At 51.9% G+C, this 14,798-nt stretch overlaps 4 protein-coding genes across 4 annotated transcripts; 3 read left to right on the forward strand and 1 right to left on the reverse strand.

Moving 5' to 3' along the window:
- Positions 1-591: 591 nt before the first annotated feature.
- Positions 592-3,113, reverse strand: T069G_05212 (variant SH3 domain-containing protein; the record flags this gene model as incomplete). The annotated part of the gene is made up of 6 exons (XM_056172422.1): positions 592-716; positions 775-2,120; positions 2,160-2,447; positions 2,493-2,693; positions 2,757-2,850; positions 2,918-3,113. The coding sequence occupies 6 exons, from the start codon at positions 3,111-3,113 to the stop codon at positions 592-594; spliced, it is 2,250 nt and encodes a 749-aa protein (XP_056029280.1).
- A 2,222-nt stretch (positions 3,114-5,335) lies between these two features.
- On the forward strand, positions 5,336-6,162 carry T069G_05213 (glutaredoxin domain-containing protein; the record flags this gene model as incomplete). Its single annotated transcript, XM_056172423.1, has 2 exons — positions 5,336-6,037; positions 6,088-6,162. The coding sequence occupies 2 exons, from the start codon at positions 5,336-5,338 to the stop codon at positions 6,160-6,162; spliced, it is 777 nt and encodes a 258-aa protein (XP_056029281.1).
- Positions 6,163-8,764: 2,602 nt separating this feature from the next.
- On the forward strand, positions 8,765-11,535 carry T069G_05214 (fungal specific transcription factor domain-containing protein; the record flags this gene model as incomplete). Its single annotated transcript, XM_056172424.1, has 5 exons — positions 8,765-8,886; positions 9,039-9,259; positions 9,314-10,086; positions 10,144-11,334; positions 11,401-11,535. 5 exons carry the CDS (start codon positions 8,765-8,767, stop codon positions 11,533-11,535), a joined length of 2,442 nt encoding a protein of 813 aa, XP_056029282.1.
- Positions 11,536-12,509: 974 nt separating this feature from the next.
- Positions 12,510-14,510, forward strand: T069G_05215 (f-box domain-containing protein; the record flags this gene model as incomplete). The annotated part of the gene is made up of 2 exons (XM_056172425.1): positions 12,510-13,202; positions 13,269-14,510. The coding sequence occupies 2 exons, from the start codon at positions 12,510-12,512 to the stop codon at positions 14,508-14,510; spliced, it is 1,935 nt and encodes a 644-aa protein (XP_056029283.1).
- Between the last annotated feature and the right edge of the window lie 288 nt (positions 14,511-14,798).

A 14,798-nucleotide genomic window follows, 5' to 3' on the forward strand; every position in this document is an offset into this window, starting at 1 on the left:
AAATTGGAGTAATATGCCGTCCTCTTTCGTTGTCTTTTTTACTTTTTCTCTTTTTTTTGTCAATTCATACCCCGCCTGCTTTCTTACAAAGGATAATGGAGAGAGAGAAAGATTTAGTACCAAAGAGTGACAACTCCTTGTTTTTTTTTTTTTTTTTTTTCCTTACTCATTAATTTTAAGATCGTTTCGAGAAAGCAAAGGATGGCGCGTGAATGAGTGAGCGAGCGAAAGAATGAAACATGTCCCGGCAGCGTCTAAGAAAGATTGCTGGTGAGCATTCTGTGATACCACGTATCCCATTTGGTCAAGGGGAATTGACCAACAAATACATGATGAACCAAGTCACTACAACAAAAACACACATGAGACATGACAGCATAACTTTCACATGTTAAGGTTAAGGAGAAAAAAACATCTTTTTTGTTCCGCCATCCGCCTTGCTAAAAAGCCTATCTATGTGGAAACAACTCATTTACTAGCCTCATCAGGCATAACATGATTGTTTATTTGTTTGTACATCTACCTCGTCCCGTATCTCCCCTCAAGCCTCCCTCGGTCTCTCTACGCCTCTTCCCAGCATTTGGCCCTTCTTTACTCGTCAAGCTTGACATAGTTGGCGGGGAAGAGACCCGAGTGGCCGCCGTAGTGACCGAACCACCAGTCCTCATCAGGGAACTCCAAGTTGGTAATCGTAGCATCCTCAGGGAAACTCAGTTCTGCCACAAAAGTTAGCCTTGACCATGACATCATTAATTCAGGGGGGTTTTCTCTCACCATTGTCCTCGGCAGCTTCATAGTCATACAAAGCCGTGGCTGTCGGGCCTGCAGCTGCGCTGGCCGGCGCTGCTGGTGGAGCAGCAGGGGCCACAGGTGCCGGCGCCGGCTCTGGCTCTCGGGCGGCAACGGGGGCGGCCGGAGGGGGCGGCGCGGCAGCGTCATCCTCAACAAGCTCGACGTAGTTGCTAGGGAATAGGCCGCTTTCTCCCCTGACGTTGGTTCCCATCCACCAGTCATCATCCACCATGTCAATGTTGGTAACGTACTCTCCCTCGACCAGGTCGATTTCGTTGTCCTCGGCCTTTTCATAATCATACTGAACCAGAGCACGCTTGCCGCCTTGCTGGTCGTGACTGTCGGCCACTTGAGGAGCGTGCTCAAACGTCTGCTCCGCCACGGCACCAGCTGCGGCTCTTGCAAGGTGGCCGGCCTCGTGCTCGTCTTGAAGCTCCTCCTCTCTGGGAACTGGGACTTCCTCCACAGGGAGGGGAGGAGGTGCGCGCTCCTCGGGCCGCTCAATAGTGGGCTCGGGGCCGCGAGCCACAGGCACGGCGACACGGATTGGCGATGGCGAGCGCTCCCGCTCCTGGGCCACGGGCTGGTATGCCGAGGGGTCTTCCTCTTCTTCTTCCTCGTCCGCAGGGGCTGGGCGGCTGGGGAGGCCGGGGAGGGCGAAGCCTCCAGCTGGCCTGGAGCCATCTGGAACAGGCGGTGGGGCCTGGTACTCCTCCTCGACTGCCCGAGTCGTCGGGGGTTGGCCAGCCCCGATGGGAACGGTGTTCTTAAACCGATCTCTCAAGGCAGACACGCCCGAGGGACCCGAGGACTCGTCCTCCGCAGCCTCTCTAGTCTCTTCCTCCTGCTGATCCGCAGATTCGGGAGCACCACGTGTGGCTCCTCCGGTTTGAACTGGAGCCCAGCTCTTGCCCGTGTAACCACTCTTCCAAGAAGACGAGCCGCCGGTCTGCTGAGCCTGCTGAGCAGGTGGCACTGGCGACTGAGCGGCAGGGATGCCGCTAATGCTTCCGCCTTCTCTTGCCTTCTTCTCCGCCCAGATCTGAGCTGGGGTCTTGCCGCCTTGGTCTGCGAACGTCCGGCTAGCAGCTCCAACTGGGGCAGCTGCTGGGGCGGCCGGGCCACCGAATCCGAGACCACCCGGGGATGGCGCCTTTGTGCCGGTGAAGGCAGAGGCACCGGACCACTTCTTGGCAACGGTAGGCTTGGGGAGTGAGGTCAGCCGTCCAGCGCTTGGCTGCGAGAAAGCAGCTGCTCGATCGGAAAAGCTCTGAGTTTCTTGCTCCGCTTCTTCTGCAGCTGGTTCTGCTGGTTTTTGCGCCTTAGCCCTAATTGCAGCAATGTCGACCTTTCCGACAGGCTCATACGCTCCCTTGACCGGCGTGGGTCTGTCATCTCCCTTCTTCTGGGCCTGTGCCCTGATGGCCGCAATGTCTACTTTGCCCACAGGCTGGTAGCCGCCTCCAACAACATCAGACGAGCCCGTCTCCTGTCGGGGCGCGCCGGCGAAGCGCGAAGGCTCCTGCTTCTGACTTGTAAGCTCTGCCATGTTCACCTTGGTTGGCTGATAAGCAGGCGCGACCTTTTCGATCTGTGTCCGAGTGACGGGAGGAGCGTCGGCCCCCCAACCATCCGCATCGACAGCGCCGGCATTCCTGGATCGAGCAGCAACAAGAGGGTCGGCAGGACGACCTGCTGACGACGAAGGTGTGAAAACAGGCTTGGCCTTGACTGGCGGAGGCGCATGTGTGGCAGCTCCGGCCGAGGATCCGGCAGAGTACTTGGCGCCCGACGCATCGGCAACCTTGCGCATGATGGATTCAGGCTCGAGGTCGCTGTCGGAGCGGGCGGTGATCTGGACGTGATATCCGTGAAGGACCTTAGACACGGCAGCCAAGTGGCTGGTGAAGTATCCCTTTGTACGCTCAGGGACACCTCCTCCACACCAGCCGATAAGAACAAACTTGGGGAGACCCGAATTGGGGTCCTTGACCTTGACGAAAGCGAACTGGATTCGGCCCTCGCTGAAGTCCTCAATCAGTTCGGTGAGGTCGCCATCTAGAGGATCATTAGCATCTTAGGCCGACGAGTGCAAAGCGCAAGGGGTCATCAATGGCTCGCGTACCGCCTGTGCTTTGAACTTTGAGCACACTCTCCTTGGAACCGCTGTCCTGGAAAGCGTTGACTAGGGGAGCTTGGACAGAGAAGAGCGCCCACTGAGCGTAGGTGGGCGAGCCGGATGCCGCCGCTTCTCCGCCAACGACAGCATTGTAGCTGCTCTTTATGGAGGCGCCGTTTGTAGAGAGGTTGAGAGACGCCATCTCGAGGTAGGAATCGTGGGCGTAGCGATAGAGGTCGATGGAGGTGAAAGGACGTAGGGAGTAGAGGATATGGATGATTGGAGGAGGATTGAGCTCCGCTCAGCAATGGCTAGCGACGACTTCGTTAGTATGCAACTCAGGGGAGACTAGCAACGACGGGTTCTGGATGTGGCCTCACAATGCAATGGCCGTCTATCGGCAGCCCAATAAATAGCACGGCTAGGCTATGTATGCTTTGAAGAAGATGGGAGGCTCGGGTACAGAAGTACGAACAACTGCTCGGGCACAAAGGGGGAGATTCGGATTCGGGGATTCGTGGCCGACTCGAGCTGGCAAGCTGATGGACTGCCTGTCTGGCGGGACATGCGTCGACACTGCGTGGCGCCGAGGCGGGGACAATAAGCAGCCGGTTTAGATGCATAGCCCCGGTGGTGGATTGCACGTATCGGGTCGGGATGAGCTGGGGGAGCTCAAATGACGCAGAGTTGCCCCTCTTTGCTGTGGCCTTGCTGGTGGCAGGTCCGCCACCCCCAGCGCCCCAGGCAGCGTGTATCGCTTATTGCTGGTGCCTGAGAGCGCTGGAACTCAATCTTCAGGAGGTCAGGCATGAACTACGGCGCTTGCTGTTTGCATGAAGCTTCATGATGAGTTTGATTTGATTGATTCAATTCGATTTAGTACACTTATTCAAACTCATCCCCTTTCTTTAGGTAGCAAGATTACAAGCCGGCGTAATCTTACCATGTACGCGTAAGTGTGCACAGGTATTCAGCAAGTAGAGGCACAGGCACCCGGATAGATTAGAGCCCTCATTGCAACGAATCCTCGAACCAATCCTACTAACCTACTTACCAAGTACGACACTGGCAGATATTGCTTTCATGTTGTTCATTGGCTCGTGTGCAAGACAGTCATGAATAGCCTCCAAATGCAGGGTAGTCGCCATCTTCTGTATAGGCAAGCCCACTTTGGATCTCATCTCCGGCAAACCCGTTGCATGCAAGGCGTCAGAACCCCAAAGCCCAAGATGCACATCCAGATGCATACGAATCGCTAGGTCCTAGACGTATGCAAGGGGAGCATAAACACTTGTGCTGCAAGATCTGGCTGTCCGGAGTCCGGAGTACCCTGCCGTCTAATCAGAGCTCCATCCGGCGTTAGGCTCTTCCTCAAGGCCGCGTTGCAGGTAGTTCGACCAGTGCCTTGCCTGCCAAGAGACCGTCCCTTATTACTTCTCCGGGCACTATTTACCGTCATTCTAAAAAAGAAGAAAAAGAAAAGAAAGTCCTCGAAATAGATGGGCCTCGGTGTTGCGTAGGGCTCGATAACTTCAGCTGCCGAGCCACATTCTTGCGTATATTTAGCCCAACGACACGCGTTTCATCTCGCCGTCCCAATGTACCCAACCTGGCTGGGGTGATGGGCAGCCAATCGGATGGATTCCTTACCGCGGAAGGAAATGGTAATGTCAACTCGACTTCAGCTCGCAATGATGACCGTCTTCCTACCTGTATTGTATTAGCCCGTACATTACGATATGAGTTTCTTGCCATGATACTTTAGTACTCCCACTCTCAGCTGTACGTACTTTGCTCCGGTTTACCACCATACCCCGAAATAAGCATAAGGTCGAGCTTATAACAGGTAGAGGCTATTTCTAAACGAGATTTCGCACTTCCTGGTTGACCTGAAGTCTCCATGGAGATGAGTGCAAATCGCATGCCCTCAATCCTTCGCCAGCTCGTTCTCTTTACTTTAATACCTAGCACGAAAGGCACCTAAGAGGTCTTGCATACTTCTCCTTGCGTTTCCTAAAAGCAATCGATCCCGGCAAAATCACAACTTGTGATGTCATTCTAGTTCACCAAATTCTGCATATTCTGCCATGTATCCTGCATATCAAAAGGCCTTCTTCTTTCTTTCTTTTGTTTGAGGATCATATCTTGTGAACATCTCCCTTTGCAAAGAATTTGGTTGGTGTAGTTTGGCCCATGAGAGTTTGATTACAAATTGCACACCGGTGTAGAAATAGCAGCCGCCCTGATTTCAAATGCTTGCGATGACCTTTGCAGCAATGGGCCTTGCGCCATCACTTTTACCCCGCTAAAAATCCAACTCTGATACTCCAGGCCGATTCTCGCCGTCTTCGCCCACAAACGCCATACAAACATCCGTCATCTTACATATCCGAACCTGAAGTCGACCTCAGGCCTGGTGACAAGATGTCGACGATTACCGAAATCCTGACCGACGAGCAGTGGCAGCAGGTGCTCAGCTCTGCGCCCGCCTCAACCCTCATTGTCGCCTCTTTCCATGCACCCTGGGCGGCACCATGTGCCCAGATGGCAACCGTCTTGTCTACGCTCGCATCCGAATATCCCGTCACCGACCCGCTAAGCACCCAGTGGGTGTCGATCAATGCTGAGGACCTCAGCGATATCAGCGAAACCTACGATGTGACCGCGGTTCCTTACCTGGTGCTGCTGCGAAACGGCGAGGTCGTCGAGACCGTTAGCGGCAGCAGCGCCGTCAAGGTGCGGACGGCTATCGAGAAGCATGCAAACAAGGCCGGAGGTGCGGCGCAAAGTGCTGCCGCAACCAACGGCACTGCTCAGGCCGCCGAAGTGGCCCAGGCCGATGCCTCCGTTGTTGATCCGGCCAAGCAGAAGGAGGAACTGTTCAAGCGCCTCGGCGACTTGGTCAAGGCAGCCCCCGTTATGCTCTTCATGAAGGGCACACCCAGCTCTCCTCAGTGTGGCTTCTCGAGACAAATGGTTGGAATCTTGCGCGACAACTCTGTCAAATACGGGTTCTTCAACATCCTCGCCGACGATGATGTGCGCCAAGGCTTGAAGGAGTATGCTGAGTGGCCGACTTTCCCGCAGCTGTGGGTGGACGGTGAACTCGTTGGCGGTCTCGATATTGTATGTGGTACTACATGAGTATTCTGATATCTTACTGACACTGGTTACAGGTTAAGGAGGAGCTCAGCAGCAACGAGGATTTCTTCAAGCCATATAGCGTCACTGCCGAACCGACGGCGGCTTAAAAGGCAAAGCCGAGAAAGGTGTAGACAACACCTCACATTTCCATCTGTGATATCTCTGGTGAAAATAATCTTGCCAGCCATTATGGGTTGGTGGTGGAGCCGTGACACAGCCATACCGGTGTCTTTAACTGTAGGAAGAAGCATGCTACGCGGGCCCAGAAGTGTCTAGGAGGTGAGATGCGTGGGACGACAACACAATGGCAAATTTGCCCCTGCATACTATATCGAGTTGTCGGATGAGCGAAATTGGAATCGGAGCGTTATATATATCGACGAGGTTGAGCATATGTGACCAAGAGTAGAAAAGAAGGGCCCTTTATTGAGTTGGTCATGTCTGCCGAGTCGGGTATTTGATGAGTACGAAAGCAGAGGAGGATATGATGTATGAAAGCCACAATTTTATTGAAGAACAAATAAAAAAATAGTAACTGGACAATATAGATTTTGAATACCGTTGCTTCGTGAAGTATTTGATGCACATCATATCGTGGAAACTCGACTTGGGAGTCGTGGAGATCGGAAGCTGTTAGTTGTTTAGTTCATAGCAAAGGAGAGGTGTCGACCATGTTTCCTAATCTGCCGGGAATCCTCCGTGTTGGCTATTCACTCTATATACCTCTCTAATGCCCCTAGGCGCCAATTTAGAGCTGCGTCTGATCAATTCGATACACCACAACACCGCGCTTGTCAGTCCATGCCCTGTTTGGAGTGTTCCTGAAACCTCAAATCTGCACGTGCTGCCCGGTATTTCAACTGCCGCTGGCACCTCCCAAGGCCAGCGAGAAAAGAGGAGATGGAATCAGCCGTACGGAGTTCCATGGCTAATTTGCCCACTTCCATTGGCCGGATAGGGGGCTAATCGGCTGGTTCGCTGACACCCGCACTACAACTACAGGGGCGCTAGCAGAACTGCTAAAAATCGACAGCCTGCGAGGGTGAGTCACAGAGTTGCAGAATGCAGCGTCAACTACGTAAACTAGCTGGAGCCTTGTCCATATCCAGGCTCGCAGGAAATGACCTCGTGCGTGTTGCGGCTTAACTCCGGGCTGTGCTCATCTCGCAAAGTTTTTCCCGCGTGGAAAAGACCACGGGAAATGCTGCTACATGGCCCTGCGAAGTCCTCGACCGAAGTCCGTACTCCGGAACGATTGTACGAGCAACTCGCGTGTACACTGAAGCCCCAGGGTCCAACCCAACGTTCTGGACAGTGACGTGTTAGCACTCTGCTTAGTCGAAAGGTTAAGTTGCTTTGCAAAGGCGGAGGTCAAATGACAGGCTGTGTTTTCTGTGTACTTGCAAAGGGACGTCGGCGCCATGGAAGAATAAACGGACCGCCTGGAAGCCTTTCCCATGGCTGGGGTCGTCATGGATCTGCCAATGGGGATTGCTGCCATGCACTAACACGGGGTACTTGGAGAGCCGGCTGACAAAGCAGCCGCTCGGCTTTGAGATAAGCTTCCTGTTTGGTGGTGGATGAGATCGAAGCTGCTTCAATGCCATCTTTGCATGTGGTGGGCAGTGCTGCAGGTTTAATTTGTCGAGATGAAATCAAATTGATGGCTTGTCTTGTGAACCTTTCGGGTCTATTTCTAGATGAGGGATTTGAGAATCAAACGCTGTGCTCTGCTACAACCCGTTCATCATAAACATCGCCTGCTCACAGTAGCAGTAGCATCGTACCGCACAGCCGAGCCGGGGGCCTAGTACAGTAGCTACCGGTGTTAGTGCTGCACCGCGAAAAAAAAGTTGGAGACCAGACGCCTCAGCGATTAATGCATAGACGCACCTCCTGGGTGGTACCGTTTGGTATCACGCAAGACTCGCGCCCGGCTCGACACCACTTCCTGGCTCCCCCCACCAACCGCAATTCTCGGGGGGTTCTTTATTATATTTTGTGCTTTAACCTCTAATTCCAGCAGACGTCCCTCTTCTTCTCTCACAAACGCAAATTTTCTCTCATCCCACTCACTTTGACGCCTTTCTCTCTCCTCCTCCTGCTGCATCACCAGCTTCGCCTGCAGGACTCTGACGTTTTCGGCTTTCCGTCTGCCCCAAGTCCGCCACTCAAGCTTTCCGGCCCCTCTCCGCCTTCAACACTTGACAACTGACTGCCATATCAAGCCACCAAGGCAATTCCGCCCGCTTCTCGTCCGATCCCAAACGAGGCCGCGCAACCACTGGCATCTCCAGCCCAGGGTCCGAAACCATCGCAGAATATCTCTTTTCGCATTGCAACCCGAGCCCGAAGCCGTGGATTGGCTTTATTTCCGGCGAATGCAATCTTTTCTGACCAGCTACCGGCTGATCCTCTAAAAGGGCCAGTCTAATTCTCTCTCTCTGTCGTCGCACTGAGCCGTCGCCTCGCTTCTTCCCCTTTCTCGGCCTGGCTGCTTCTAGCAATTGACAGGCTGCCTCCCCCTGCCTTCTCCGGAGCCCTCAGAGGTCTAATATATGCGCCGCATCAATTATAACCGGCAAGCCGCTTGTGAGGCCGGCTGAAGTTCAGAGCATTTCGGTGTGATCCTTAAATCCGAATCGCCTCATCAGCCAACAACCGTCTGAGATTACGAAAGCCCCTCAGCTTTCCTTCCCCTCCTCTACAATGACGCCCACTCCGCCTTCGACCAACTCTTCTACAGGGGGTCGCTCCCCTGAGGAGCAGTTTCGCGTTGTGAGGAAGAGAAATCGTGTGCCTTTGAGCTGCTATCCATGCAGGACAAGAAAGTACGTCGTTATCTCCGCACTGTCCATGGACAAGAGTGTAGGCGTGCTAACCTCCCATGCAGATTGTGAGTGCCTGGGCGCTCGGATATGGCTTGACGAACAGCCAAAGAGCAGCATCCTTTGATGCATTTTGACTTGCTAACATGGCGTAGGAAATGCGACAGGAACCACCCGTGCAGCAACTGCACCAAGCGAGAGGGCATGGACACGTCGTCATGCTCCTATGCAGCTCCGGCAACCCGAAAAAAGAGCCAGAACCAGGCTGACGCCACGCCGGATGACATGCAGAATAGGATCGACCGGTTAGAAGGCCTTGTCCTGTCTTTGATGCATGGCGGGGCTAATGTAGACCCTGCTTCAGCCGCTGCGGCTGGTCGAGCTGCCTCTACATCGCAGTCGTTAACTGATAGCGGCTCTTCCGCCAAAGCTGGCCGCGACGAGGGGGTGACAATGCTCGAAGACGATAGCGACACGGAAGAGGGACTCGCGGCTTCGCTGGGAGTTTTGAAAGTCGACCCCGACAAGGGCAAGTCCATGTATATCGGCCAAGAGCACTGGCATACGATTCTGTCCGACATTTCCGAAGTGAAAAACTATTTCATGTTTCACAAGAAGGAGCTGGAGACGAGCTACGAGCGTGTCAGGCTATCAAAACCAATGGCGGCTCGGGAAGGGCCGACGTTGTTGCTCGGTGCCTTGCCCGCCTCCGAGATTGAGCTTCGCGCGGAGCTACCTCCAAAGTCGAGCATCCTGACCCTGTGTAGCCGTTACTTCAACTCAATGGACAATGCTGTGTGTATAATACACGGCCCGACCTTTTTTAAGCAGCTGAAGAGCCATTGGGAGGACCCGTCAAAAACGCCAATTATGTGGCTAGGATTGCTATATTCCGTGCTTACTCTTGCCATGCTGAGCTATCACAAAGTTGGTGATGAGCCTCCTGAGTGGAGAGGCCGGACTTTGGAGCTGGCGTCAGAATATCGGCTACGGACAGTTCAATGTCTGATCAAGGCAGACTACACGAAGCCGGTCGAGTACACTGTCGAGGCTATGCTTTTATACGTCTTTGGAGAGTACTCATCTCGGTGGGATGCCGACCTCGGATTGTGGTTGATCGTTTCTGTCATCACGAGGATAGCCTTCCGCATGGGATACCATCGAGATGCCAAATGGTTTCCCAATCTTACACCATTTCAAGCTGTAAGTTCACTTTTGGTACTTCGCTGACGAGCAAACGACTGATACGAGACGGCGTAGGAAATGAGAAGAAGAGCGTGGGCGTTGGTCCGCATGTCTGATGTCGTTTTTTCACATCAGGTGTCATTGCCTAACATGATATACGAGAACGACTGCGACACTCAGCTTCCAAACAACCTTTTCGACGATGAATTCCACCCCGATACCAAGGAACTGCCACCTTCACGCCCCTCTTCAGAACCGACGCCGATATCATACATGATTGCGAAAGTGAGGCTCTGCTCCGAGTTGGGAAACATTCTGCAGGCAACAAACATGGTTGGCAAAACTGTTCCATACGACGAGATTATCCGATTCGACGCAAAGCTTCGCCAAATCATGCAGGAGCTTCCTCCTCACCTTCGACTTGGTGCACTAGAGGCGTCTCAGGATCCGGTGACATTAATCATTGCAAGGTACAACATTGATATCTTGTTTCAGAAGATACTCTGTCTGCTGCACAGGAAATATCACGCCAAGGCCCAGCATAACCCAAGATATGCCTTTTCTCGACGCAGTGCTATCGAAGCGTCACTGCAGGCGATGGAACACTTAAGCAAGCTGCATCGCGAATCTCAGGGGAACGGCCGGCTGCGATCTGTTTCGTGGTACATCAAATCAATTGCGACAAAAGAGTTTACTTTGCCAGCTATGCTACTTGTTCTAGACCTTCATTATGATAACATTGCACGGCAATCGCCCAATCCCACCGATGACGGCTTCGTCTACACTGACGAACAACGAAGCAAAATGATCACCGCACTCGAAACTGCCAAGGGCATATGGGCCGCTCTTGCTCATACTTCAATGGAAGCCTTCAAGGCTACCAAAGTCATTGAAATCATGCTGGACAAGATTAAGGTGTCTGGTGGAGAGGCCATGGATTCCAACAGCGACCAAGTCCCATCTCGAACCGACTCCCTGTCTGCCTCAATTGTAGGCTCAGGCTCAGGCTCCTCACTGGATCAAACACCTTTGTCACTGGGCTTCGTGTCCCCCATCGGGATCCCCGGCTTTGGTGGCCAAGACCCATTCTCGCAGAGTAGTGCCTTTATGGGTATGGACTTTGGCCTACGGGCAACAAATGGGACAAATGGGAACGAGTTCCCGCAGTTTGACGCTCTCAATGGTAACGGCGCCGGTGCCTCTCCGCTCTCCATGTTTACAAACCTGGGCGGCACCGGGGCAGGCGACATGGCCAATTTTGACTGGGTAAGACTGCAATTTCCTCTCCTTTAGCATTAGATCAACATTGGCTGACAATTCTGTTTCAAATAGAGTGCATTTGAAAACTACACACAGATGACAACTTGGGGAGCAGACCAGAGTTTCCAGATTTACGGTTCTGGGGAGCAATCGTCTCCGGAACAGGGGCTGGGCGATGGTGCGAGTATGATGAACGAGCAGCAGTAATTTGATGTGTATTTAAACACTCTTGTATATGATAGAACACGTTCGTTGGACATGTTTGATCTGGATTTGGTATTTGGATAAGGGAAAATGTAAGGTCTTCATGAGCAGGGACATTTGTAGCTACTTTTATTCCAAGTCCCCCCTTCTCTCCGCTTCATGAGTAAATGGTGTCTCTGTATCTCTCTCTGTATGGTGACGATGACTGCTTTGCAATGAGACTTTGGGCAAGCTATAAATAAGAGGTTGTTATAGTATTGTTTCAAGAGTAACAGCATATTGTCTACTAAGTACTACGTCTACGACATGAGTAAATCTACTATACTATACTATGGTCTACTCTGGTCTGCTACATCTACTATGGTCTACTATGGTCTACTACATCTGTTATTATCTACTATAGTCTACTATAGTCTACTACATCTACTATAGCCTACTACGATCTACTTTTATTTACTAAAATCTACTCTAATCTACTATATCTATTACGATCTACTATAATCTACTATATCTCTCTACCATACACATCTTCTGTAATCATTCTGCAGAGCATCTCAAGTGGCCACTTCGCTTAGTCATCACCAATCGATAAGCTGCCTCTAGCAAAAGTGTGCAGCATTTCTACGTCAGCCCATGCTTTATAGGGGATTTAGTGCCCGTCACACGGCGAGACCGAAAAAGCTCCGGAGAAGATCGAGAGCAGAGAGCTCTTTCCGTGCCTTCTCATTACGTCTCTTCTTTCCCTCTTAAGAGCCACTGTTTCACTGTTTAGAGTCTCTCGATGATACTCCAACGTGCCTGCCCGTGCTTGCGAGGACTTTGGGCAAGGGCTAATCGATCCCTTGCATCGCTCCTGCACAACTCCCCGAGCTAATCTCAACAGTCAACCTGTTTACTCGATCCTGCACATCTCACATGTCTTCCTCTTCTTCTTCCTCTTCGCCTCTTCAACAGCTCGTTTTCTTCTCTATGCAGTCATGGACAACGTTCGCCAGGGGCACGTGGTTGATGCCAGTCTGGCATACCTACAGAGGCTCGAGGATGAGATGCGAGTTCTGAACGGGACACAACTCGTTTCATCCGACAGCAGCACCCTGGGATCCCCGAGCGCTAGGAAACGAAGGCGACTAGAGAGTTCAAGCGAGGGCGAGGGCAAAACTTCCAAGAAGACCAGGATCACCTCTGCTAGCCAGAACAGTGTTGTTTTTGGCCCCGCAGAGCCTCCCCGTCATGACAGGTCGCGGCAGCTCCCAGCGGAGTTGTGGCATCACATCTTTTCCTTTCTCTCGCCGGTTACTCTGGGGCGCTGTCTGCGTGTCAACCGGCTGTTCCACAAATACCTCGATCCTGTCTCGCCCTTCATCTCTACTTCTGTGATGCACGTGCCTACCACTCGTATATTGCCTACACTGCCCCCAGACGCCATCTGGCGAGCGTCCAGATGTCTTCACTGGCCAGCCATGCCCGCGCCGCTCAAAGGAAAGTTTGAATTGGATATGTGGCGGTTTGCCTGTACCCGATTTTGCCAATTCTGCGGCCAGCTGGATAAAGCCTACAATACCACTGAGGATTCTTCAAAGCCCCGCAGACCTGGCAATACCACTGTATCGCCTATCTTTCCTTTCTTCATCAATACGTGCGGGAACTGTTTGATTGGAAAGAGCATCAAGGTGAGTGACTTTACCTTCTCTTGTTGGGGTCTATCAAGTAGCTGACAAGACTTTTCTGCCCTACAGGAACTTGACTTCTATCTATCAACATCAAGACCATCGCTCATCTCATCGGGGCTTCCTATGGTTTTTCTGACGCCTGATATGAATGTAATCTCCCCTCAAGAATTGCGAAGCATCCCAGGGGCCATTACCCCTCTTCAGTTGACAAAAGTGTATTGGCCTGCCCAAGTGGAGAGGCTTCAGGAAGAGTTTGAAGAAGTCAAGCGATTTGGCGTTGCAGCTACTGAAGAGTGGAAAAAAGGCTTAGAAATTCGAGGCATTGAACAACTTCATGACGCTTCCCGATGGGATAGGTGGCTCCTGTCAGGAGGTGTCCGCCAAATGCGCAGACATTCGACTCAGCCGACGCCTACTGCTGCTAACAAGCCGGAACGGATAGGGAAAAAAGGTTCGGAAATTGCTAAAACTCTGCAGAAGCAGCGACAGGATGTTGAGACTACTGTACGAATTCACATCTCCAACCTCGCAGATGAGGTCATAGACAGCTGGGTTAAGGGACGCATCGTCAAGAAGGGAAATTGCGCAGACTTCGCCGCGGAGGTGTTGGCATACGTCCGCAAACAGTTCTATAAGGACGGAGCGAGGGCCGTTTCCTTGACGCGAGGACTAACTCTCGACGATATGAAATGGGTGTTCGATCATAAAATTGGGCCACATACGAACCATCTCCAGAAGGACTTTTTTCGCTGCAAAGAATGCCCGAGCCCGAGTAAAAAGCGTTACGGCCTTCAAGCTATCCTACAACATTATGCTATGAAGCACCGCTCAAAGAAGTTGAAGAGCATGACTATGCTTTGGAAAACGGAGTGGCCTGAGGAGCCTCCATTCACGTGCTCAGCATCTGTCAGCTCAAATCTAACAATGCCTGGTGTGCCTGAGGCAAGCAGACACTTGGAGGAAACATACTACGTGGGAGAACGCCGCGAGCACGCCCCCCATGCGATAGAAACACCAGCCCCTGTCATGGCTTCGCAAAGAGAACAAAGCCACGCCAGTGGTTACCAACAACCGATGTCCACGGCCTTCTACCAGTCCTACGACATTGTTGACGTGCGGAATTTACCGAATGGCTACTACATTCAATATCCCGCCATCTTCCACGACTACAGAATTCCCTCTAATGCTAGTTACTCCAACTATACCATCAGGGAATCGCACAACAATACTGGAGCCTTATCACAGGTTTATAATGTTTATGAGTCACGAGATCCATTGGCCAATAGAAGATTGGGAGGTTGGGAATAACATGGGCATAGACTAGAGCTTTCATAGGAGCATTCTCTCTTTCATTTTTGTTCTTGTTAAACACTTATGACAACGGCGTTTTAAGGCATCTTACTACTGAGGCAAAACTATTTAATTGAAGAGGAAATGGTAGTTTGTACATATCTACATATAATAACTCAGTACTTACCTACCTTTTAACCAGACATTCTGTACCAAGAAGGGGCAAATTTTACAAACAATATTTATTATCAATGGACCCAGGAGATTCAGATAGATATACTAGAGATATCTAGAGAAACTAGAGAT

The sequence above is a fragment of the Trichoderma breve genome, chromosome 3 (assembly GCF_028502605.1).
Source record: "Trichoderma breve strain T069 chromosome 3, whole genome shotgun sequence".
NCBI lineage: Eukaryota > Fungi > Ascomycota > Sordariomycetes > Hypocreales > Hypocreaceae > Trichoderma > Trichoderma breve.